We start from the raw sequence: 25,659 nt of genomic DNA, 5'->3' as shown, positions 1-25,659 counted from the left end.
ACCCAGACCAGAGGGGAGAGTGAGAGCATAAAGCAATCAAAATACAATTCCCATAAATGGCTGCAGTGCTCGTTTTGAATTGAAATATTTTATTTTTTAGCTGCAATATATTGGTTTGGAGGCATTTGTAACAGGGCTGCTGCTTAATGAGTGGTCCCTTGTAGCCACTGTGCCCTTTGCAGCAGCAGCCTTCCTCCGTTCTCCCTTGTTGGGGCCCCTTACAGACTCCCCGCAGCTGTTTTTAGAAGTCTTACCATCCTCCACTTAGGGCTGGTTTAATGACCACAAACAGTCCCACCAAAAAAGTCCATCACTATGATTCAAAGGTTCACACTTATCTCTGGCTCTTCTGCCATCCATGCAGAGCTCTTCATTTGCTACAGCCTGCTCTTCAGAGGGTCACTTTTCATAGCTTTGGCTTCCTTCTCTGGCCAGTGTCTCCTCAGTTCTGAGGGAGAATGCAGTTTATATACTGCCCTCCTCCAAAGAGCTCCTCCCGATTGGCTGGAAAAGAGGGGAGCACAGCCTCAGGCCCGTAAAGGAACAGTGGATGGTGGGGAAACCCCAGGAGAACTCCTAATTTCCGAGGACTGTTTCCTCTGCTCCATTACCAGGCCATTTCCTGGGCCTTTGTTTGTTCCATCTCCCTGGAATGGAGTCTTCTGGCCCCCTGTACTCTTAAGGGCCAGTATACCCTATTACAACATTCAACAAAATATTGAAATTTTCTTTGGAAAACAAACATCTTCTCTTAAAAATTTCATTATTGAAATCAATTTTTCCACTGAAAAACAGTTTAAAGTCTTTTCCATTGAAAATCTTGACCAGTCTGAACTTAGTAGTACTGATTGTTTTTTACCAGGGGTTGGCAACCTTTCTGAAGTGGTGTGCCGAGTCTTCATTTATTCATTCTAATTTAAGGTTTCACGTGACAGTAATACATTTTAATGTTTTTAGAAGGTCTCTTTCTATAAGTCTATAATATATAACTAAACTATTGTTGTCTGTAAAGTAAATAAGGTTTTTAAAATGTTTAAGAAGCTTCATTTAAAATTAAATTAAAATGCAGAGCCCCCAGACCAGTGGCCGGGACCCAGGCAGTGTGAGTGCCACTGAAAATCAGCTCACGTGCCACCTTCGGCACCTGTGCCATAAGTTGCCTACTCCTGGTTTTTACTCTAGTTTTGTTTGTTTTTCAAGATGTAATGTTTCTATTTTAGCTTTTCAATGATCTGTTCAAGAACAATGCAAACCGCTCTGAGAATACAGAGAGAAGACAAAATCAGAACTACTTTATAGAGATGATAACAGTAGAAGGAGTCTATGACTACTTAATGTATGTTGGTAAGAAATTATTTCTCTTTGTACTCGGTATGAAGTATAACAGAGGTGCGAAAGTTCAGGGTGTTTGATTAACGTGCTGTTTGAAAAGTTTTTGTCTCAAGTTTACAGCAGGGGTCGGCAACCTCTGGCATGCGGCTCACCAGGGTAAGCACCCTGGCGGGCCAGGCCAGTTTGTTTACCTACCGCATTGGCAGGTGCTGTCTGCGGCTTCCCGCTGCCCCCATTGCCCTGGGACTGCGAACCACGGCCAGTGGGAGCCGCAGTCGGCTGACGCAGCAGGTAAACAAACTGGCCCAGCCTGCCAGGGTGCTTACCCTGGCGAGCCGCGTGCCAGAGGTTGTCAACCCCTGGTTTACAGTTTGTTATAACAAGGAAGATGCCAGTTAGGGACGCTATCCTGTTTTTAAAGTTCTTACTATTAGGGTGTCACAAATGTAGCAGTATCACTCTGATCACTCTGCTTGCACGTTGTATCCCTTTCTTTTCCTCCTTCCCCACACACTTTGTTTTTGTATTTAGAGTGTAAGCTGCCTGAGGTGTAGGCCACGTCTTCCTGTGGCCACTCTAATTTAAATAAATAATACCAACACGTGGTATTTTTGTAGTAAATGTAACACAAACAGATTTAAAAGATAAAGGATCCCCTATAGGGTAGGGGGAATGGGGTCAGATTGCATGAAGTTAGCTCTCTCTTTTTTGGAAATATCAATTTGCACACTTTTTAAGAAATAAAGCAAGGTACCATGATGATGGGAGCTTTCTTATTATGTGTAATAATAACTTTGCAGGTAGAGTTGTTTTCCGTGTTCCTGACTGGCTGCATCACCTCTTGATGGGGGGAAGAATTCTCTTCAAAAACACATTGGAGATGTACACAGACTACTATCTACAGTACAAATTAGAACAGCTATTTCAGGAGCACCGCTTGGTATCACTAATAACACTCCTGAGAGGTTAGTGAAAAGTCATGCAAATACTTCTTATTTTATCATGTGCTTCTTGTACATGTTTAAACTGCAGTGGTACTTGTTAATAAGATATTGATGACTTGTAGCACCTTTTTTGTGAGCAACCCAAAGTGCTTTGCAAATGATATAATGCCACATGTGAAAAAGAACACTTACACAACATAAATGAGTCAAGAGATTCCAAAAGTCAGTTTCTGCACAGTGTTAATTTGGTTTTGTTGCACATCCTTGATATTTTATTATAGAATTAAGTAAGTATTGTGAACAATAATCCACTAACGCTTATAGTGAGCAAGGAAAAGAAGACTAAAAGACGGATGATCAACATGATGGAGCTAATGATGCAGTAGATATATTGAGTGTAGGAAATTCCTAAAGCGTGTGTTGTATCTTAATCTTTTTTTGGAAAATAAATGCTAGGTTTTTTTAATTGTTTCCCTTTTATTATAAGAGTGGAGGGAAGGCAGAGAAAATGAAGCCCACAGTTGCTAGCTAACAAGTACCAATTGACTATAGACTGAACAAAATTGGCGCATTTAGGAAAATAACTTGGGTGGAGGTCAGTTATGAAAATTACAGTTCCCAAAGAGGTATTGTGAATGTCTTTAAGGTACCACAAGTACTCCTGTTCTTTTTGAAAATAAAGCGAGGAAGCTTTGAGTGACTGAAACCAAAAGTGGTAGGTGCTTGTGAATGCTGTAAATATTTTAGTCCTCTGTAGTAATTATGGCCATTGCAATAGGCCCCATCCGTACTGCCGGGCTGTTTGACATAATGTGAAGAATATCTTTATACAATTATAAGTACAGGGGAATTATAGTTAAGCAGCATATAATTAACCTACAGTGGAATTTAGTCAGAATTGTGTGCTGCTGCAGAATTGTGATGCTTTTTAAAAATGGCTTAACACAAGGAATGAGTTGGCAAAACACTATATTGTATTCCAAACAGATAAGGTATTTCTGGATCTGAGCAGAACAAGACCAGAAGACATCAGGCTATTAACTTGCATGGTTAGAACTTACTTCCAGTTAAGATCATGTGGAAAAGAGAAATCTAATTCTGAAGACATCATTCAGAAGCCTACTATCAGTTTTTAGTCACATACACAATGTACGACTTTACTGAAAGCCAACTCCTAAATGCCATTTTTGTTCTTTTGGTTGTTACAGATGCTGTGTTTTGTGAGAATACTGAACCTCGCTCTCTTCAAGATAAACAGAAACGAGCAAAGCAGACCTTTGAAGAAATGATGAGATACATTCCAGGTTCCACATTTATATGACCTATATAAGCTTTTTAATCCTTCAGTCAGGTACCTAGCCCAAATATAACATTCATGCTAACTTTCCAATCCATAAAGTAGTTATCTGACTGAGATTTTAAAGAGTTGCCTAAAATGCTGCTGCTTAATGAGACTTTCATTTTCAAACATTCATAGTTTTAACCAGGGTTACTTGCACCCCTAGGCCTTTGGTGTAATGGTTAAATAATGACACCGTGCACGTCAGGAGGAGCGTGGGATCTGAACCAGCTGAGAGTCTGACACTGATCTCCACTTCTTTGTATATCATTCGGCCCAGCTGAAAACTGGGTAAAAAGCAGGGCTGCAGTGAAAACCTGAAAAAGAATCTCATGTCAGCTGTACTGTCCCTATATAAATTAGGAAAAAAATCCTGTGATTAGAGGTCATCCAATAATAATTCATTGCAAGTGTAATTTTAAGTTCTCTGAGTGCTGGTCTCTGTGTGTTCTGCACCTGGGTATGCATGAGCTCCATGTGCCTGATACTGGAGATTTCTAGCAAGTAGAATTCATTGGTCTGTGCCTGAATACTTGTTCCTCTTGTGCTCCATATCAAGGCTATATGGGGTGGTGCAAACTGATGCTAGTTCCTTCTTACACAGGTGCATGGCCTGAGTTGGAATCCTCTGTGTCCAAAGCTATGTTTGCATCGTCACTCAAAAACCTGGACATATAATTGTACATAGTTTTAGTATTCCCAGTGTGTTTATAGTTTAGTTAGTATAGTTTAGTTTCCCCTGCCTCAGGAATCATCTTCGTGGGGAGAAGTACTGTGCCCAGAATCCTGAGGTTTAAGGAACAGTCTTCTGACCCTGCTTGTTCTCAGTCAACAATGATCACCATTGCTCCCTTTACTGCCTTGGGGAGGCTCACGTTTCTGCCAACTGCAGCATCTGACCCTCCTTCTCTCTCCAGACCCATGTGGCATGAGAACTTTGACTGAGGAAGTACCCCTTGGAAAAGGCCATGAGACCCAGTAGGATCCAGGCCAAGGAGATCCCTTGGTTCATTGGCCTCAGTCTAAGTGTGGTGCTCCTCCGAGCAAGAGTTCAGGAGCAGATGCCAGAGCTGGTAAGGCCAAGAAATCAATGCCTTGGGCCTCTCACGCAAGTAAGGGGCACTCTCATAAACACAAAGACAGATATGCTCCTACAAAAAAGGATCTCTCCCTGACTCTGTCCAGTCAGGTGAGTGCTAATGCGTGGGTCCTAAAGACTTAGGTTCACCTAAACCTTTCAACCATGAGGGTAAGGTGTTTAGGAGACAGGATCTGTTGGTACCAACTGTGGCTACAGCTATACAAAAGATCAGCACCTATTGACACCAACTGGGAACTCTGCAGTAGTAACTTGCTCGCAGAAGGATCCGTTGACTACCGTAACATTGGAGGCACTGGAGCAGTCAGTCCTGATCACTCGGACACCTCATGCCCTGGGATGGACTGAAACCTATACCTCTCCAGAGTATATTTTCACCCTACCTTACCCTCAATCTCCTGTCTTTTTGAGTCCAGCCCTCCTGAGGGACATCTTGACACCAGAGGAAGAAACCCCTTTGAAGAGAAGTGGATACTCCCATTCACAAGTTGGCACATTCATCCACCGGTATCACTAGTGGAACCAGAACCTACGTTATCATCAGAATCTGATGTTCCTGACACATAGGGAGGCTAGCTTGGACACAGACTCTAGGAGGTCTTGGACCCATTCTCCACCCGGATATGACAGCCTAGGGGACTGATGGTACCCAATGCCTTGCAGTCCCCCCCAGCTTGTTGACTCTTCATATAGGCCCTATTGGGCACCACGGGATCTCTATGCTAGGCACTCCAAATCTGAACGTGAATCCTACTGCACCCTCTCCTCCTAGCTGACACCAGTTGGCTCTTTTCGAGTATGCAGAGGAGGAAATCAATCCAGATCCACAGGTACCAATAGGTATTTCATCCTCCTCACCTGATGAGGCAGTTGTCCCATCTGCACCATCTCTGCTTGATGATTACAGACAATACCAAAAGGTCTTGCAGAGGGTGGTGGCTAAGTGCCAGATTTCTCTTGAAGCAATCCATGTTATGCAGCGTTGGCTTTTGGATATCTTGCAGCCCTCTGGCCCAAGCTGGATGGCTCTCTCAATAAACGAGGCCATTATGGAATCATCCAAGGCAGTTTGGCATACTCTTGTTTCCTATGCGCCCCTCTCCCCAAAACGGTCTGAAAGGGGATATTTTATACCCGCTAAAGGTGCAGTTTCTGTTTACTCACCTTGGTCCCAACTCTCTAATAGTAGCCACAGTTTTTCTCTGTTGCTACAGTGAAATCCAGGCTAGAAAACACCAAGGCACCCCCTGCAGAGAAAGGTGCTAAATGTCTTGACCTTCTAGAGAGGAAGGTATTTGAAACGCTAACTACCAGGCCCTGTTAGCAAAATAGATTTCACAAATTACTCCAAATTCTTGGAGCTCAAAGACAAACTACCTCAGGAGGACATGGCTCAATTCCAAGCCCTCATGAAACTGATACCTTATCTAGAGCTATAGGTGCAGGAATAGTTATGAGGTGTGAATCTTGGCTCCACTTCTGGGGGTTCCCCAAGGATGTCCAGAATAGTATTGAAGACTTGCCTTTTGTGTCTGATCTCTTCAATGAAAAGACTAACAAGTCTTTACTTGCTAAAAGACTCCAGGACAACCCTCCGCCCTTTTGGCATTTATATCCCAGCTCCAAAGAGAAAATACCACAAACAGGAGTACACCTCTACCCCAATATAACGTGGTCGTGGGGAGCCAAAAATCCCTACCACATTATATGTGAAACACCGTTATACTGGGATAGCAGCAGCAGGGCTCCAGCAGTGATTTAAAGGGCCCGGGGCTCCCTGAAGCAGCCGGAGCCCCGGGCCCTTTAAATCGCCAGCTGAGCCCCACTGCCGCAGCCCCGGGGTAGTGACAGCAGGACTCTCGTGGTGATTTAAAGGGCCTGGGGCTCCCTGCAGCAGCCAGAGCCCTGGAACCTTTAAAGCGCCGCCGGAGCCCCGGTGCTACCGCACTATATGCGAACCCGTGTTATATCAGGTCGCGTTATGGCGTGGTAGAGGTGTATAAGCCAAGAACTCTCCCTCAGCTGTTCTACCGCCAGTTCCCTTACAAACTGCCATGGAATGAGCAGAGAGTACAAAGACCCAGCTCTGCACTTCCTCCACCTCAGCTGCAGCTGCCCTATCTCACCCACCAACCAGGAGTTACTTTTGACAGGATGCTTGAGAACTGCGTACCCTTGTTGATGTAATTTCCTACTTACCTCCTGGCTCCAAACTGCCACCTGGCCCCTTTCGCCCACAACCGGAGCGCAATAACAACAGACAAGTGGGTATTAGAGATCATCCACTCTGGCTACATTATCAATTTTCTCTTCCTGGCCCCTCCTCAGGGACTACTCTCAAAGGAAATCCTCTCTTGGGAGGTAGACACTCTATTAGAATGAGTTGCACCTCAACATCAGACAAAGGGTTCTACTCCCTATATTTCATAGCTCCCAAGAAAAAAGGAGAATGGAGACCTATTCTCAACCTATGTCAGTTGAATATCTTTATTTGCAAATCAAAATTCCACATGGTCATGCTGGCATCAGTAAGTCCCCCCTGGAGAAGGGCTGCTCCCCATCAAGTGCACTGAGGAAAAGGTCGCATAAGACCAATCAAGACCCTCCAGGTTACATGCACCATCTTGCACCACCGATGTTACCGTGATAGCACTCATTACCCTCCACTTTGGCATTGTCAGATATATCAGTACTGCTGCTGACTTCAGGGCTGATGCCACTCTGAGCACCAGAAACAACAAAGGCGTACTTGGTGTCGGCGGTACAGTTTCTACCATCAGTGCCAGTCCCTCCTTGGTTTTGGGAGACAGATGAATCAGACTAGTAGATCACATCCTCAGAGCTGGCTCTATTTTTATCCCTAGAAACCCGAGACGACTTGGTGTCAAGGTTGAGATTTTCCTCCTTCCATTCTCCATCATGTAGCCCTCATTGGGAACCATTCATGGAGCATCGTGGGTACTGGGATTGGCACTTGTGTCCTAGCACCTACTGGCCACTAATGTCCTCTCATTATGCCCAGTGGCCTCCATTGAATTTGTGGGAGGCTCCTTGGTCATGGTGGTCACACTCCTCATCTCGCTCCAAGGCGAGATCACTAGGCATGTCTGTGGTGGGGGATGTTGACTTCCCACAGGTTCAGGCACCAGTGAGCCTTTCCATTGGGAGAACTCTGGGAGGCTTCAGATCGAGGCCCACCAGTCCAAGAATGGGATCTGGTACAGTTAACTACCTCTTCTTCATCCTCAAGACAATTCAATGGTGCCTGGCTTCTCCTCTCCTTTGGTGCCTGAGGACTTCAGGGTCTACCATGACATTTTGCAATATGTGGCTTCTTCCCTGGGCATTCTCCCTGCAGGAGAATATCCATAAATTGTTGGATATCCTGCAGCCATCTGCCCCTGGGAGAATGGCCCTCCCTATTAATGAGACGGTCATGGAGCCTATGAAGTTTCTTTTTTGGAGCATGCCGGCTTTGGTGCTGCTTGCTGCAAAGCATTTGGAGAAATGCTACTTCCATTCCTACCTGATACATTACACCTTAGTCCAGGCCTATTGTGCAGATGCAGCTGTTGGGACAGCGGTATTCTAGACATCTATAGTAACTGCATCTTCACACCACCTGTCCTGTTTGAATACTGGTTACCAATCGCCCACATGTCGAATACACATACAGACCAGCGCTCAAAGAAATGAAAGTTACTTATCTGTAGCCTGAGGTTCTTCGAGAAGTATGGTCTCTAGCTGTGTTCCAGTCCCCTTCCTCCTTCCTTTCTGCTTTGGATCCTATCTGATTTGCAATAAGAGAAAAAACTGGAGAGACATTGGTCCACACCTGTCAAGGCTGATTCCCCACTCTGGCACTTTGAGTGCAGAAAGTGGGGGCCCGCAAGGATTTTAAAAATTAATACTGGCCACTCCAGGCTTGTATTAAACCCCCAAGGTTACAGCTTTTCTCTGACCTTGGCTTGGTAAATGCTGCCACCACCCATGTGAAAAACTGCCTCTTGCAAATCCTGGAAAAACGCACTTGGGAAGTTTTCCCTGAAACCCCTCATCTTTTCCACTTCTCCCTTGGGGAAGCCGAGAAGCAAACAAACAAAAGGGAAACCCAGTTGTTGCCACCAGCTAATTGCACAGATCTTTTAAGACACAAAACCAATCAGGTTCTTAAAAAAGGTAAATTTTATTTAAAAACAAAAAGAAAGAAAATACATCTGGAACTTAGGCTTTTGCTAGATTTTAAGAGAGCAATTCCAAAAATTAAGCACCCAAAATTGCTTTCTTGGGGGTTCAGCTTAAAGGTTTCAAGCAAACAAAAGCATCTCTGGGGTTAGCACAGAGGAGTCCACAAGACTTACAGAAAATAAAAGAAATATAACCCTAATTGCATTTATCTAAACATTCCCTGTCCCAATGAATTCTTCTAGGTATGGACGATTAATTTTCATATCTGGTCCAAACTTTACACAGCATTCCAGCTGCCCCCGTCTCCAGCCCAGAGAGACCAACAGAGAGACAAAGGGAAAACTTTTCTCCCCTCTTTAAAAAGTTCTAGCCTTCCCATTGGCTCTTTTGGTCGGGTGCCTACTCCCTTTTCTTTACCTGGGGACTTTTTAACCGTCTGGGACTGTATAGCTAACTGGCTGGCTGGGTGTCCAAAAAAAGGGAGCTTCCCCCCCCCCTTCATTTATCACAACACCTCTCCTTATACCCTCAGTATGGTGCATGAAGGGGAGTAACTGCGCAGGCATGGACTAATTGATGCTACTTGCTAGAAATCTCTGGTCTCAGGTACATGGAATGCATGCATACCCATGTGTGCAATACAGATGGGGCCACACATCTCAAAGATACCTCCATGTACAGATAAGGAACCTATGTTTTATTACACAAAGCATTAGAGCAGTAAACTCAAGTTGTATTTTTTTTTCACCTAAAATCTGGCAGTGACTTAGTTCTATGCCATTGAAAGTAAAAAGATGTGTATATTGCTGCAGTGGGTTGGCTAACAAAGGAATAATTTTTCTCATATTGAGAACTTGAAGACATAGGCTTCCACTTATACGTCTTTAAATTCATTTAGTAGACACTGGCTAATTCTTAGCTAAAATAGAATAATCAAAGGGGTTCAGAAAGATTTTTGACTTTTGTGGTTATAAAAACAAATTCATTTGAAAGGTAAAGTTATAGCATACAAGTTTAGAGCCATTGGAAGTGCTGAGGATATGATCAACTGAATTTTGGTCTAGCCATGCTTTACTATAGGACATAACTAATTTGTAATGGCTTTTTGTGATTGGTATGTGTTGGTATCTGGTCTAGATTTGATAGGCAAATGCATTGGAGAAGACGCCAAGTATGAAGGCATCAGACTTCTGTTTGATGGACTGCAGCAGCCAGTGCTTAACAAGCAGGTACTTTTAATTCTGAAAACAATTATATGAGAACCTTACTGCTTGGTGCAGTGTTTCATAAAGGCTTTCAGTGATCTTTTGTGTATCCTAGGTAAATGCAAATTATCTTTTAATTATTAAAAATGAAGAGCAATATAGTTGTTTTAAAGGGTTGTCATAAGAACTTACCATGACCCTTTTACAACAGCTACTTTTTCTGTTTTTTAGTTGACTTATGTTCTGCTGGATATTGGGATACAAGAACTGTTCCCAGAACTCAATAAGGTATGTGATGACAAACCCATATAAATGCTGCAGAATAGATCTCCTCTAATCTTAGTCACTTTAGATTCGTCCACTCTGTTAATCACAAGCAGATAGACATGAAATCCCAACAGTTACTGTTGTTATTACCCATCAAAAGGTTAACTCCATTGAGGATCCTGTATTTTGTTAGGTTGAAAGATGCCTTCAGATCTTTCAAGGCCAAACTTTTTAATTTTTGCTAATTAAAATTTTTCTCATGAGGCCTATAAGTTGTGCTAGAAGTAGAGGTGCCTCCCCAATGGAACTGTGCAGGGCAGCGGGGTATCCCTGTATGCCTTGTCTTTATTGACTGTCAAATTTCTGCAGATACTGTCTTTGGGAAATTTATCCTGCTTGTTGCATTCTGGTTGAGGTTCAGCATTTTTCCCATCAGATGTGTATTTTGTTATACCTAATTTTGGTTATTGCTTTCTGGAATTCCCAGTGTCCAGATAAAGGAGAGAGGAATCACATGGATAAAAAGTACTGTATAAGGGCTAAGCACTATTTACATAGTGCATAGTAATCTGGAGAGGTGTGACGTGTTTGTATCTACTATGTATATCAAACTTTTTGAAAGAGAATTGCATAATGAATTTTTTGTTAGCCAACTTTGATTTTATTTAAAATATAGAACTTGTATCTTAACAACTGAGATTGTAAGCACCACCGCACAGGAGCTGCATCTTAGAGTTTGCACAGTGCCAAGCACAGTTTTAGCACCTAACACAAAAATACCCTGTTGTTGGAGCCAAATTAATATTTCAGTTTTTCTTGGCAAATATAAGCTAGTAATGGAGGTTGAAACAAACTAAGGCCATCTATATTGTTTACTTTCACGAAAGAGAGACCTAACTTACTTAGTTGAAATGAAGACTCAACTGAAGATTTCCAAATGAAGGTTAGAAAAAATGATTCAAGTTTTTAACCGCTGTAAACACTTAAATAAAAATCTTACAGGACAAGTTGAATTGTATAATCTGTAGTCATGTTAGACTGAATGTGGAAGTACAAAGAACCTATCAAGCAGCTGAAAAAGAAAATGAACTCTGGGAATTGTGTACTCCAGAAATTGACCAGTACAAAATGGGGAGTTCACCCCCTAAACACTACAAGCAACAAGTCACTCCTTGTGTTACTCAATTGCAGGTATTGTGCCCCAGTATGGTCATGCTCAGTCCATGCACACAAAATTGATACTGACCTCAGTCAATCCTGTAGGATCATCACAGGGACTTTGAAACTTTTGGGGATTGCACCACCATCAGTGAGGTGGGATGCCTTCAGTAAAAAGGAGACACTAAAACAGATGCATGATCCAAGACACGCATATTGTGGATACATTCCACCATCCAAGAGGCTGAAGTCCAGAAAGATATTTGCCTCTGAAAATCCCTTACTTCAAAATACCATTGTGGAAGGAAAGAAATGCCAATGATTCCAGAGAACCTTCAGAACCACTTCCTCCAGACACCTCGATCTGGTTGCCCTAAATCACGTTAAAGCTAGGGTGGTAAAGCCTGGTGACACCATGGCCAAGTGGAAGTTGATAAATGACCCCAAATGTGAATGTGGGGAGCCTAGACCAGTGGTTCTCAAGCGGTGTGCCACATGTGGCCCAATTAGCACACAGCTGCGGCCCAGCTGTCTCAATCCCTTTGTGTCATCTGCAGATTTTATAGACATACTCTCCACTGCATTGGAGTCGTTGCATTAGTAATGTTAGGAATGCAGCTTCGATGCAGAGTGCCCACCAGAGATTCTGCAGCTCTTTGATCTTTGTGGTGCAGCAGAAGAAGCAGACACCCTCCTCTAGCTGGGTACCTCAGTCAAGTTCACCAGTACCATAGCCGGCTAGAGGCAGAAGCTCTAGAAAAGACGTGGAGGAAGGGATTCCCTAGAGCAATCATTGACTAAAAAGAAGGGATTGCTGCCTCTGGAACCTGGCCAGGTCCATCAGACTGACCTGTGAAAAATCCTCGTGTCAGGAATCATTACCGCTACCAGCCACTCCAGAGGCATATGGAGACCTTCTTAGCCTTTCAGTCCCAATATCCCCAGTGGTACAGGAAGGCTTCCAGTCACCGCATCAAAGCATGTGGTACCAGTACAGCCCACATTTCCACAAAAGTCAGTGCAGTCGAGAGGCAAGCCAGCAATGATATCCTCGGTACTGCCATCCCCGGATTCTGGCTACCTAGCCCCAGTTCTGACTGGCTCTGCTCTTCCATTGTCTGAGGGCTCAGACTCTTCTTTGTCAGACTTGGGGGTGCATTCTTCTGTGTCCCAGCCAGTTCTCAGTCAGAGAACTGGGGACCATGGGAGTCACAATAGTCCCAGCACTGGCTGCCTCCTCAGGGGCAATGGCCCAGTCACGCATGAGTCCCAGGCCCATATCTGTGGCCATTCTGGATGCTGTGGGGCATCCCCCTGACTTCTCTTCACCTGCCTTGTTTGGTTTCCTCAAGGGTGCACCAAGAGAAAGGGCACCACAGACAACATTCTCCAGTACCCAGTACTGAGAGCAGCCAGAAGTCACTTGTGCGGCTTCTCCACCGTAAGACACAGAGCAGCCACTACCTCAGCATCCTGTTGCCTCTCTTCTTCATCACCAGACAAGGCTGTAAAGGTGGCAAGTGACTCACCACCACCAGAGGACCATAAGGCTCATCAAGATCTACTGAGAAGGGTAGCCTCTGTTCTTGACATTCAGGCAGAGGTGGTCTGTGAGAGCTCTCACAAGTCAGTGAACATTCTGTTACCAATGGCACTTTCTAAAATGGCTCTGATGATTAATGAAGCAATTATGGAGCCAGTTAAGGCACTTAAGTAGACCCCTCCCCCATCTCCCACAACAAAATGGGCCAAGAGGAGGTACTATGACCATTCTAAAGGATATGAGCACTTGTATTCTCATCCTCCTCCAGGCTCCTTAGTAATGGCAGCTACTAACCAGCAGGAGCGGTAAGGACACCCAGGCATCAACATGTAAAGGCAAAAATTCAAAAAGACTGGACTTGCTGGGTTGCAAACTTTAATCCTTGCGAAGTCTGCAATTTAGGATTGCAAACCAGCAGGCACTCTTGAGTCACTATGACTTCACGCTTTGGGAAGATGTTAAATTCAAGGACAGGTTACCAGAGAGCTGCAGGCAGGACTTCACTGTAATAATGGAAGAAGGTAAGTTGGTTGCCAGAACTGATCCTCAGGACAGTTTGGATGGTGTGGACTCGGCAGCTCGAACCATGGCATCAGCTATTAGTTTAAGATGTTCATGGTTTCAGTCTTCTAGGCTCCCCCAGAGGTCCACCAGACCATTCTCGACCTTGCATTCGAAGGTCCTTCTTTGGTTTTGGATGACTTAACAATAAGCTCCAGAGACCCCTGTGGGATGCCAGGAGATATGTCCTCCCAGTTTGACAATGAATCATGGATAACTGAGTATGGGCTTTCAACCAATTGTGCACCCACCTTATAGTAATTTCATTTAGACCACATTCCCTTAGTTTACTAATGCCTTTTATGACCCTTGCTAGATGTAATTCATTTTGTGCCTTAGTTTTTGATTGTGTCTACATTCTTGTGGAATTTGATACTTGTCCATAGCTATTTATCTGCATCCACTTTTTGTAGAATTCCCTTTGGATTTTCAGGTCATTAAAGAGCTCCTGATGGTGCCATATTGGCTTCTTACTGTTCTTCCTCTCTTTCCTTCACATTGAGCTATTCTCATCATGCTGTTGTGCCTTAAATATTGTCTCTGAGAAACTGCCAGCTGTCCTGAATTCCCTTTCTCCTTAGTTTTCTTCCCCTGGGACCTTACCTGCCAGTTCTCCAAGTTGTCTGTTTTTTTTTTTTTTTTGACGTCCATTGTCCTTATTCTGCTGCTCTCTCGCCTTCCTTTCCTTAGCATGATATCTGTTGTTTCATGGTCACTTTCACCCAGATTGTTTTCTACCTTCAGATTCGCAACCAATTCCTCCCTGTCCCCTTCGTTACTTCCTCCACTTTCTGAAACAGCTTGTCCCAAATACATTTCAAGAATTTATTGGATATTGTGTTTTGCCCTATTACTTTTGTAACAGATGTCTGGGTAGTTAAAGTTCTCCATTATTACCAGGGGTCTTGGATTCTGGATATTGCTGTTACTTGTTGTAGAAATGCCTCATCCACCTCCTCTGCCTGATTTGGTGGTCTATAGTGACCCCTACCATGACATCACTCTTGTTTCCCCTTCACCTACAAACTTTCAGCTGCTCTGCATCTGGCCTCCTTCTAGACTTCAGAACAAGTGTATATGTTCTTGATGTATAATACAACACCTTCTCCCTTTTTTCTCTGCCTGTCCTTCCTGAACAAGCTGTACTCTTCTATACCAATATTCCAATCATGAGGTTTAGCCCACCAAGACTGATCAGTGATGCCAATTAAGTCATAATCTGTCTTGTGTACTGCTACTTCCAATTCTTCCTATTTATTCCCCATGTTCTTGCGTTTGTGTATAGACATCCTAAGATGCTGAGCACATTCCCCTGCTCTTTTTCCTCTTGTTGCTCCTATTGACCTGGTTGTAATTTTCCATTTTGCCCCTATCCCTCGTCCCCCAACAGCTAGCTCTCTGTTTGTTGCCTTTTTTTATGCCTACTCGGGACTTTTGTCACTTGCCCCTTTGAACCTAGTTTAAAATGAGGTATTATGCTGTAAAGCCATAGCTTGTTTACATACAGTATGTGGTAAATAACCCAGTTCTTAACTGGTGCTATGAAATAATCCCAGTCTTCAAGTTTATAACTATCTTTGTTTTTTCCAGCCCTTCTGTTTCCTTTTCAGCCATTAATCTTCATCTCTGACATATTGGATTCTTATTTAATTAGACTTGTCATTACCAGTATACATTTAATTAATTCAGATGTACTGGACTAACACCCAAATGAAACATTCATAAATAGATTATATAAGAGCTGTCTTTTTAGAAGAGCAGTAAAATGCCATTATATAAACTCAGTCTCAAACCCAATGTATATCTAATCTCCTGGAAACTCTGGGGTGATGAGCTGGGATGATAGAGGGAGGAAGAAATCGCAGCAGGGGATGAAGAGAAATGAGAGGTAAAGACTAAAGATTTCATTTCAGAATGAGGGATTCTAGATCATAGGATTGTGTTCAGAAAAGCTGGTTTAAGGGTTGGGAACAGCAGGAGTTACAAAAACAGGACATTTCCTGATTTAAGGTACAGTAGGGGGAAAATTGTGAACATTATCCTTTAATTTCTGGACCTCCATATTTATTATGATGGTTTCTAATGTGATTAAAATATTTTGTTCATTGTGAGTGTTTCTATGTAAATATATATTTCCATACTTCAGTAAATTACAATGCAAAATTTTTCTCAATTACTACTTATAGGTTCAGAAGGAAGCTACTTCTGTATCATCGTGGATGTAAAAGCAGGAGGTTAGATGAACACCAAATGGAAATGTCTGCAGTGCACTAATTTAATGGATGTGAAACATTTTAGTCTTGAATTGTATATTTTCTTGTAAATAACAGTGAAATTTAACTTCTGAAGATCTGTTTGCCTAATAAAGATTAATTCAAATTTAATACTGATTGAAATTAAAGAACTTTGTCTGCTATTTGAACTCATTACCCTTCTCCTCAAAAGTGTAACTATTGCTAATAGACACAATACTCATTTTACAAAAAATTGTCAGTATAGGAGAGAATATGGTAATGTTTATTGTACATTGAAAAGCAGACATGTAGAGGACCAAACCTAAATGTGTACTGATAAAAACAAAGGGGTCATCGTCCTGAAAGGATATTTTGAAAAACTCTGGAATGAGGAAGATTGTTGTGGGGAAGTGGCTTTGATATAAATTTAGCTTTGCTAAAGTAAGGTTGTAAAATATTGCTAAAATTTTCCCCAAAATAAATCTCCATGTCTCTCTTTTTATAAAAAGTGAAGAAAATGAATCTCTTGCAAGTAAATCATTACCTCAAAGCTTATTTAGTTTTTGGCCTTTCATACTTTGTTAGCATGAAAAGTACTTACATATTGTAGAGAACAGGGAGCTAATGATCATTAAAGTGTTCAGTTTATCTAGCAACTGATGCTGAAACATGAAGCACTTCAGAAATATCACACATACGAAGTCTTCCCAGAGTCTTCCTTAGAGGACTAAAAAACTGGAGTTGGAGCCCCAATCTGTTCTTAATGGAATATGTTTAAAGAAACTTTCCATGTTGAGATTCTCTCCCCGCCCCCCCACCATGCATTTTAAGCTTTTTTTCCCCCTTCAAACTAGCCATTAGAAAACCCGTTGACAAGTTACATATTACATGTTCATGCTATACCTTTTCACAGATACTCCTGGGCAGCACTTTCAGAAAATGTCAACACCAAATAAGATAGAATACAAAGCTAACAAGAAGCTTAAAACAAGTACACAAATCTGAAACTCGTAATCAGCCTGAGTCACAATTTTTATATCCCCCTTCCCATTTACTCTCTCCTCCCTTTTGCACAAAGATAGCTAAAATGTTAATTCTGCTGGCCAAATCCACCTTACTGGATAACTTGAAGGATACAGCAGAATTACAGCTGAAGCTATCTACAAGGTTCCAATGCTTCTTGGCTCATAGGTGTAACCTTTTGCTGTGTTTTCTAGTCTGCTTAAAAAGGGGGGAGGGATAGCTCAGTGGTTTGAGCATTGGCCTGCTAAACCCAGGGTTGTGAGCTCAGTCCTTAAGGGGGGCATTTAGGGAACTGGGGTTCAAAAACAAAAAAAAACCTGGGGATTTGTCCTGCTTTGACCAGGGGGATGGACTAGATGATCTCCTGAGGTCCCTTCCAACCCTGAGATTCTATTCTATGACACCAATCTGTTAATCAGACTAACTTTTATTCTGCTGGAAGTCTTTGCCTCTTCCACTTGTAGATAAGAAAATATCAATTGCTGCCTCTATAAAAAGAGTACCTGTTCAAGGAATAAGTGCATGTGAAATCCCAAAACTCTGCAACTTCCTAGGAACCCACCTTTCTAATAATGTGGCAGTCTTAATATCCTAGTGTAAGAGGAGCTTATGTCTGACTATGCTTCAGTGTTTAAACCAATCTCTGTTAGAGGGGGAAAATTATCTCAGCCACTGATGTAGCCAAAATAAGTGTGATTGAAAACTGCAGGGTTGAAAACAAATGTGAAAACTTTATCCATAGTGAACAGAGGAAAGTAGTAATGCATCTATAAGTAGGAATTTACTTACACTGCTGAAAAAAATTTGTTGATTTCACTGTTTCAGTGTGCATGGGAAGAGATGGAGAGAAAATTTTACACTGATATGCTTGTAAATATTTCTACAGAATACAATATTTCTCAATGGAATAAGATATTTTCCTTTAATGCTTTGCTTTTTGGAACTTGAGTTTGAGGGTAGAAATATCAAGAAAGTGCACTTAAACCTGTGTATAGTATGTGTCGCAGCTTTTTTTCAGAGCCAAGCTTTGATACCCAGATCTGGGCAAAAAAACTGTTAGAATGTGTCAAACTTCAGCAAAGCTGTTTTGTTTGTTCCCCAGAGAGACACATCTCAGGAAGCCCTTAGTCAAGTGACCCCAAATGTGGATCAATATTCCTACCTCAAACCCCTACAAAGCACACCAAATTTCAAGGCAACCTAGGTAACCAAGCTCATAGTACAGCATTTAGAAGAGCCATGTTTTAAAGAGAGCTGGTCTCAATCTTGACTGTCATACAGCTGACCCTCCACTATAATTACTGAATGCATGCCAAGACCTAGGACCTGTTTAAACACATGCTGGGAGGTGCAGGCAAAGGGGAGGGGAGCAGGCATTCTAGCAGCAGTCTAAAAAAAAGCATTGCAAATGAGAATTTAAAAAATGAAGTGCAGGAATATCACAGTGAATAAGCCAGCAATCAGCATAATACTTCCTTGGATGAAATTTCCTGCAGAAAACTTCACTCGTCCTTCAACTGCTGGAAAAACACGTCCCATTCTAGAGATGTAAGTGGAAACTACTTCAACATCAAGATCACCTAGATAAACAGAAGTTATACATATATATATATTGTGAAATTAATAGTTAGTAATGTTAAATATCACCCTCAAACTTTTTCTCATTTTTAACTAATTTCCCTTGAAGGAGGAATTGCTTTCTGCTACATTTTCATATTCAGGAGAGCACAATTATTTATGACAGTGGTTTTCAACCTGTGGTCTGCAGACCCTTGGGGGGCCACAGACCATGTCTAAGATTTCCAAAGGGTTCCACACCTCCATCTGAAAATGTTTAAGGTTGCAAACCACTGGTTTATGACATCAAGGGGCTGGGGAAATCACAATGGATTAAAAATGTGTCTTCTACAGGGATGGATAGCTAGAACAGTTCAACTATTGTGAAAAGTTTTTTCCAGAATGTCCATGGTGGGCAGCTGAAAGTTTATTGGGAAGAGCATTGCCCTTGCCATAGTTACTTTGGTTTATCTTTGCAGGGTTACTAGTGCATATCTAGCATATTTACACAAACAGGGATCCCGAGTCCCATTTCCAAAGGCTCCTCTGACACTGTGCATTGTTAGGCAGGTAACAGGTATGCATAGCTGACAGGTTATACACTGTACCTTTCCAGTGTTACACCTTTAGTGTGTTTAGGAACTGTGCGCTTCCTTGTGCACACAGACTCCATGTGAATTTTCTATCAGTATGTTAATTCATTTCTGCAGAGAGTTTTACTAGGAGTTGTTTTAACATTACAAAAGTGGTAATTATGCAAAATATATTCACCTAATGAAGATAAAGGCACTATGGATTAACTTTGAAATAGCTATGGCTCGAAAGATCCCATCTGTGAGGGACACGATAACCACAGACTCTTAGACTAAGGTCAGAAAGGACCACCACTGAATTCTTGCACATTGCGGGCTACAGAACCTCACCCCACCCCTCCCCTCTAATAGACCCCTAGCCTCTGGCTGAGTTACTGAAGTCCTCAAATCATGGTTTAAAGACTTCAAGTTACAGAAACTCCACTATGTACATTAGTTTAAACCTACATGTAAGCCAGGCCCTATGCTGAAGAGGAAGGTGAAAAACTCCCAGGGTCTCTGCCAATCTGACTCGGGGAGGAAATTCCTTCCCTACCCAAATACGGGGATCAGTTAAACCCTGAGCATGTTGGCGAGACCCACCAGCCAGATACCTGGGAAAGGATTCTCTGTAGTAACTCAGAGCTCTCCCCATCTACTGTCCCAGATCAAGCCATTGGGAATTTTTGCTACTCGCAGTTGCTAACAGGCCACATGCCATTGCAGGCAGTCCTGTCATACCAGCCCCTCCATAATATTATCAAGCTCAGTCTTGCAAGTTTTTTGCCCGCACTGCTCCCTTTGGGAGGTGGCTCCAGACAAGGCCACCTGGGGAAGGAGGGAGCAAATGGGGCTTTGCCCCAGGCCCCACAAGTCCTGGCCCGGCGGCGGTCTGGATCTTCGGTGGCAGGGGGCCCTTCAGTGATGCCAAAGACGCGAAGCGACTGAAGGGCCCCCCCCCGCTGCCGAAATGCCGTCGAAGACCAAGACCGCCGCCCGGTGAGTACAAGCGCCGCAGCTCCCTCACTTTGCCCCAGGCTCCCTGAATCCTCTGGGCGGCCCTGGCTCCAGAACATCACCCCTCTGATGGTTAGAAACCTTCACCTAATTTCAAGCTTAACCTTGTTGATGGCCAGTTTATATTCCATTTGTTCTTGTGTTCACAGTGGTGCTTAACTTAAACAAGTCCTCTCCCACCCTGGTATTTATCCTGCTGATGTATTTATAGAGAGCAATCATATCTCCCTTCAGGCTTCTTTTGGTTGGGCTAAACAAGCCAAGCTCTTTGAGTCTCCCCTCAAAGTAGGTTTTCCATTCCTCAGATAATCTGAGTAGCCCTTCTCTGCACCTGTTCCAATTTGAATTCATCTTTCTTAAACATGGGCAACCAGAACTGCATATAATATTCCAGATGAGATATCACTTCCCTGTCTCTACTGGAAATACTTCACCTGATGCATCATAGGATTGCATTAGTCTTTTTCACAGCCACATCACACTGACAGCTCATAGTCATCCTGTGATCAACCAATACACCCACCTCTTTCTCCTCCGTCATTTCCAACTGACATAAGTCCTTAGCTTATAGCAAAAATTCTTCTTGTTAGTCCGTAAATGCATGATCTTGCACTTTGTACTATTAAATTTCATCTAATTTCTATTACTCGAGTTTACAAGGTCATCCAGATCTTGTATGATATTACAGTCCTCCTCCATATTGACAATATCTACCACCTTTGTGTCATCCACAAATTTTATTAGCTCACTTTTTATGCCAAAGTCAGTAATAAAAAATGTTTAAGATTGATCCCAAGACCGCTCCCTGAGGAACTCCACTAGTAACCTCCCTCCAGCCTGACAGTTCACCTTTGTAGTCTCTCCTTTAGCCACTTCCTTATCCACCTTTCAAGTCGCATATTAATCCCCATCTTCTCCAAATTAATAATTTCTCATGTGAAACTGTATTGAATGCCTTAGTGAAATCCAGGTAGATAAAATCCGTTGCATTTCTATTGTCTAAAAAAACAGGTATCTTCTCAAAGAAGGAGATCAGGTTGCTCTGGTATGATTTACTTTTTGTAAAACCATGTTGTATTTTATCCCAATTATCGTTCACCTCTATGTCCTTAACTACTTTCTCTTTTTGTTCCAAGACCTTGAATACAATTGAGGTCAAACTAACAAGCCTGTAGTTTCCTTAATCACATTTTCCCCCCTTTCTTAAAAATAGGATCTACATTAGCAATTTTCCAGACATAGGGTATGACTACTGAGTTTACACATTCATTAAAATCCTTGCTATTGGACTTGCAATTTCATGTGCCAGTTCCTTTAATATTCTTGGATGGAGATTATCCAGGCCCCCCAGTTTAGCCCCATAAAGCTATTTGAGTTTGACTTCCACCTCAGATGTGTAATTTCTACCTCCATATCCTCATTGCCATTAGCCTCTACCCCAAGCTCTTCATAAGCCTCATTAAAAACTGAGGCAAAGTATTTGTTTAAGTGTTGGACCATGCCTAGACTTTCATCTCCCCCCCCATCCTCAGCAATCCCATTTCTTCTTCCCTTACTTACATGGCTATAGAACCTTTTACTATTGGTTTTAATTTCCTTTGCAAAGTCCAACTCTGCTTGGCATTGGGCAGCTCTTACTTTATCCCTACACTTTCTGACCTCCAAGAATTAGCTTCCATTCCTTGTAGGCCTTCTGCTTTCTCTTAATCACCTGTTTGAAATACTCACTCAGCCAGATTGGTCTGCAACCCCTTCCTTACAAATTTTTCCCCTTGCTTGGGATGCAGGCTTCAGATAGTTTCTGCAGCTTTGCACTTAAGTAATTCAAAGCCTCCTCCACATTCAGATCTTTCAGTTGTTCAGTCCAGTCCACTTCCCTAACCAATTCCCTTCTTTTGAAATCAAGGACCCTTATTGCAGATCTATTTTTGTTTATCCTTCCACTTAGTTTAAATTGAATTAGCTCAAGATCACTCAAAACAAAGTTGTCCTTTAGGATCAGTTCTTCTATGAGGTCCTCACTACTCACCCCCACCAAATCTAAAATGGCATCACCTTTTGTTGAAGACCAAAAGGGAACTTTCTTTATATTTTTGTGGGCTGAGCTAACAGGACAGTAGCCAGTCTGGAAATGGGAGACCCATCGAAATCAGGTAACACTACAGACCAAATGGAAACTTGTGCTAGATCTAGAAGCATGCCTTTCCAGGGTACTCTGTTTTATGGGAGGCTTTGTCCTTTGTGTATCTTCAGAAATGAATTTGAATAAACAAGTGGCTGTTAACAATATATGTTAAACATTAAATCTGTTAAAAGTTTTTCTTCCTAACAGATTTGGATGGCAGCTATACAGGGCAGAGTATTGTACTTGCTAAACACTTAAATGCTGTTTTAAGTATTCTTAAAATGGCGTTAGAAAAATCCATTCGTTTTCTTTCCCTCTGGTGCTGGCTTGGCTTTTATTCTTGTACCATCAGTTGCATGTTGATGCTATATACTCGTACGTTACTATTCATAATCTGATACGGGGCTCCAATAGGAGCGAAAGATGCAGCGCTAGCTTTTGAAATGCTGGCTCTATTTTGTACAGAATAAGGATTTTTTTCCCCTTCTATAACTTGTTTCCATGTTGTCCAGTGGATACCTCAGTACCTGGTGATGCAGCTTCAGTGATCCTCGCGTGACACTGACTCTCCTTTAGATTTTGGACTAATCCTTTTGGTAAAAGCTACTTGAGCAAATATATTTCTAGTTGGTAGCATGTTTGAGGTGTAGATGAAAACAGCCACTCTCTCTTCATTTATTATTGTACATGGTGTATCTAGTGCAGATAACATTGTGGCCCCTCTGGCACGCTTCTGCTCATTTCCTTAAAATGATATATTAGTGACACTGTTTCCTGCTCTGTGCTAGTATAAGCTGTTACATGCAGCCAGATAACTTGATTCTGAGAGAGGCTGATTTCAATGGAAGTTGCAGGTGCTTAGTTTCTCTCAGGATCAGGCCTAACAATTATCAACTGAAAGATACGGAGTTAAATCTGGATGATTAGCCCTGAGTGTTCAGTGACTCAGAGCAAATTATATCCATTCTATTTAAGATGAAACTGTGAGGTCTCGTATTATAGCAACATCTTTAACATTCTTAAAACTAGGGGGATGTTAGTCTTTGATGTCCACTACACAGCTAATAGCTTGCTACATATTCAATATGGAGTGTCTACGCTTACCCTGATTGTGACTCAGTGATTTATTTTTTAGCATAGAATATCCATCTCCTCCCTGCTGCAGAAAAGAAGGAAGAATCACTTTGTACGTTTCATCCATTTGGAGTGGTACATAGGCTGGTACTCTACAGGCTGTGCAAAGAACTTCTATGCTGACAACTCTGCTTCCTGGTGGTCTGGAAAGATCGTAGACCACGTGAATACCTAGGAGAAAACACATTTTTAGACATCACTTTCAATAGCTCCAATGAGCACCTCAGATCCATACAATCGTTAAACTGACACTCTACACTTCCGCATGTGAGAATTAGGCCTGACTTTTGAAAGAGAACATTCTTATTGTAAATAGCATCCTGCCCTGTTCCCCTCTTACACACAAATCAGCTCTTACTCTTTACTCCAGAAAATTCATGGTTACTGGAACTGTGAGAACAGAGGGAGCAACCCATCTCAAGCTCCATACCCTTTTTCTTTTCCCAGTTCCCTCCTGGCTGCTGACACACACAAACAGTTCATTGGGGAGTGGGTGGGATTATGATATTGGAGATCAGACACCTCCCCCTCTTCACCATATTCCTAGTCTGCCTCCTTGTCATGCATTTGTTTACATGCTCATTTCAACCAGTAAGATAATAGTATAAAGGAATGTGCAAACACATGGTTATTACAGATAGTGGCTATGTTCTTCATTCTTTTTTATACTGTAGCTACTAACTCAAATCAATCTAGGCTCTATGGACTTCTTGGCCTCCTTGTAAACTACGTATGGTATAACTCAGGCCATAACTCATTAATACAGTATTAAAATGCAGAGCCAGACAATGAAACCTACCAACCATGCAATTACATTAAGGTGTCTCTTAATCTGAGGGCAACAGCATGAACCTGCAGTAGAGCTACCATTAAAGGAAGTACAAACAGGTCAAGATGATCAGCAGTCGGGTACAGGAAACAACTCCCTTCAAAAGGGTTAGTGATCCAATCAATAGAGTTCTTAGGGTACCTCACAGTCAGATCATAGCACAGTGACACTGTGACAAACTGACAAGAGATTTGAAAGGACAGTTGAGGTTATGCACTGGACTGATTTAGCGTAGTTTTTTTAACCAAAGGACTGAAAACAGGAACCAGGAAATAGGAGTCTGCAGGGAAGCCAGACACACCTCTCTAGGTCAATTTTAAGCAGAATGCCATTTTACCCTCCTTAGAGGCAGGTACCCTAATTAGTCAAAAGCTCCAGTCAAGCCATTGCTATAACAAACAGATTATTGAAATAAAAGTGAATACCCTACCCACTGCTCTGGAACTGCTACAGCACAAGCTGTATTACAGAATCTGGTGCAGCTGCTCCTGCATGTCTCCTCAGGCTGGTTAAGAACGTTCTTACATGAACAGACGTGAATGAGATGTTTCTTACCTGGTCATTCTCTTTCTGCTAGTAGTTTCTATCTTCATTCACTATTAATGGGTTAATCCCCCCCACCTATGGTATTTGGAGGTGGTCCTGTGTTGTTGCTGGAGGCCCTAGAACTAAGCCCTGCCCTTCAGCTCAGGCCATCTGAAGAGTTGTTCCAAAGCTAGAGAAATGCTCCAACAACCTACTATTAGCATTAAGAGAACAACTTGATATAGTGTATTAATTAATTTTAAGACAATATATGTCCAAGTTGCCCTTCAGAGAAAATTTTCAATTTTATATTCTGGTCATTTACCAGACTAGCAAGGCAGGCTGAATTCAGAGAAAAGCTGCTAACAGAAAAAGTTATCTGGTAAGAAGTTTCTTATTCTGTTTCACTACCTGTGGGAAACTTGAGGCCCTAATGCCCTGGCATTTTGGATGGCCAAAATGATGGCACTGTCTCCCAGAAACTGTGGAAAGAACTTACCTTGAATAGAAAAGATTCTGGAGTTATAAGAATAACCTTTTCCTCATGACAACATCAGTGTGGTTCTTGTATAGATTGAGGAACTAATTCCAAAGCTTGCCTTTCAGAGGTAATGGCAACTAGAAAAACCAGCCACAGGACTTGTCTAATCTGTTATTGACTTATTTTGGCATCTGATGATACTCAAATGGAGAGTCCAGTGAGCCTACCTACAGAATGCCACTAGGGCTGGTACCTGTTTTTATGGTGCTTGGGATGTAGGACTCCAACCCGTCATCCTGATGAAACCCTAATGTAGCTCAGATCACCAGGACTTTGTAACTATTATAATGTGTATCACAATAGCATCTAGAGGTTAGGATCACGATATGCTCGGCACTGCACAAAGAGACAGTTTCTGCTGCTCCCCTTGCACTAGAAACGTACATTTGACCAGATCAATACATGAGACTTCCTGGCTGAGTTCTGTCAAGATACCAAACTGTAATGGAGAATCCATGCTGAACTA

The 25,659-nt window shown here is 42.3% G+C and overlaps 2 protein-coding genes across 6 annotated transcripts in view; one reads left to right on the top strand and one right to left on the bottom strand.

Moving 5' to 3' along the window:
• SNX14 (sorting nexin 14) overlaps window positions 1-16,020 on the top strand; it is a 75,982-nt gene extending 59,962 nt beyond the window's left edge. For both annotated transcript variants that reach the window (XM_045010757.1, XM_045010758.1), the window contains 6 exons: window positions 1,221-1,344; window positions 2,133-2,297; window positions 3,485-3,580; window positions 10,040-10,131; window positions 10,339-10,395; window positions 15,823-16,020. In XM_045010757.1, coding sequence (XP_044866692.1) covers window positions 1,221-1,344; window positions 2,133-2,297; window positions 3,485-3,580; window positions 10,040-10,131; window positions 10,339-10,395; window positions 15,823-15,861 — 573 coding nt within the window. In that variant the 3' untranslated portion in view covers window positions 15,862-16,020. The remainder of the gene's footprint in view (window positions 1-1,220; window positions 1,345-2,132; window positions 2,298-3,484; window positions 3,581-10,039; window positions 10,132-10,338; window positions 10,396-15,822) is intronic.
• Window positions 16,021-17,604: 1,584 nt separating this feature from the next.
• Window positions 17,605-25,659, bottom strand: part of NT5E (5'-nucleotidase ecto) — a 50,947-nt gene continuing 42,892 nt past the window's right edge. For 3 of the 4 annotated variants that reach the window (XM_045010759.1, XM_045010760.1, XM_045010761.1), the window contains 2 exons: window positions 23,269-23,469; window positions 17,605-18,473 (listed from right to left, as the gene is read on the bottom strand). In XM_045010759.1, coding sequence (XP_044866694.1) covers window positions 18,310-18,473; window positions 23,269-23,469 — 365 coding nt within the window. In that variant the 3' untranslated portion in view covers window positions 17,605-18,309. Of the gene's footprint in view, window positions 18,474-23,268; window positions 23,470-25,659 lie in introns of those variants that run through there. The other variant, XM_045010762.1, reaches the window with a different exon arrangement.

Source organism: Mauremys mutica, chromosome 3, assembly GCF_020497125.1.
Source record: "Mauremys mutica isolate MM-2020 ecotype Southern chromosome 3, ASM2049712v1, whole genome shotgun sequence".
In the NCBI taxonomy this organism is placed as follows: Eukaryota; Metazoa; Chordata; order Testudines; family Geoemydidae; genus Mauremys; species Mauremys mutica.
The sequence above is the reverse complement of the archived record's forward strand: the minus strand, read 5'-3'. Positions and strand labels throughout refer to the sequence as shown.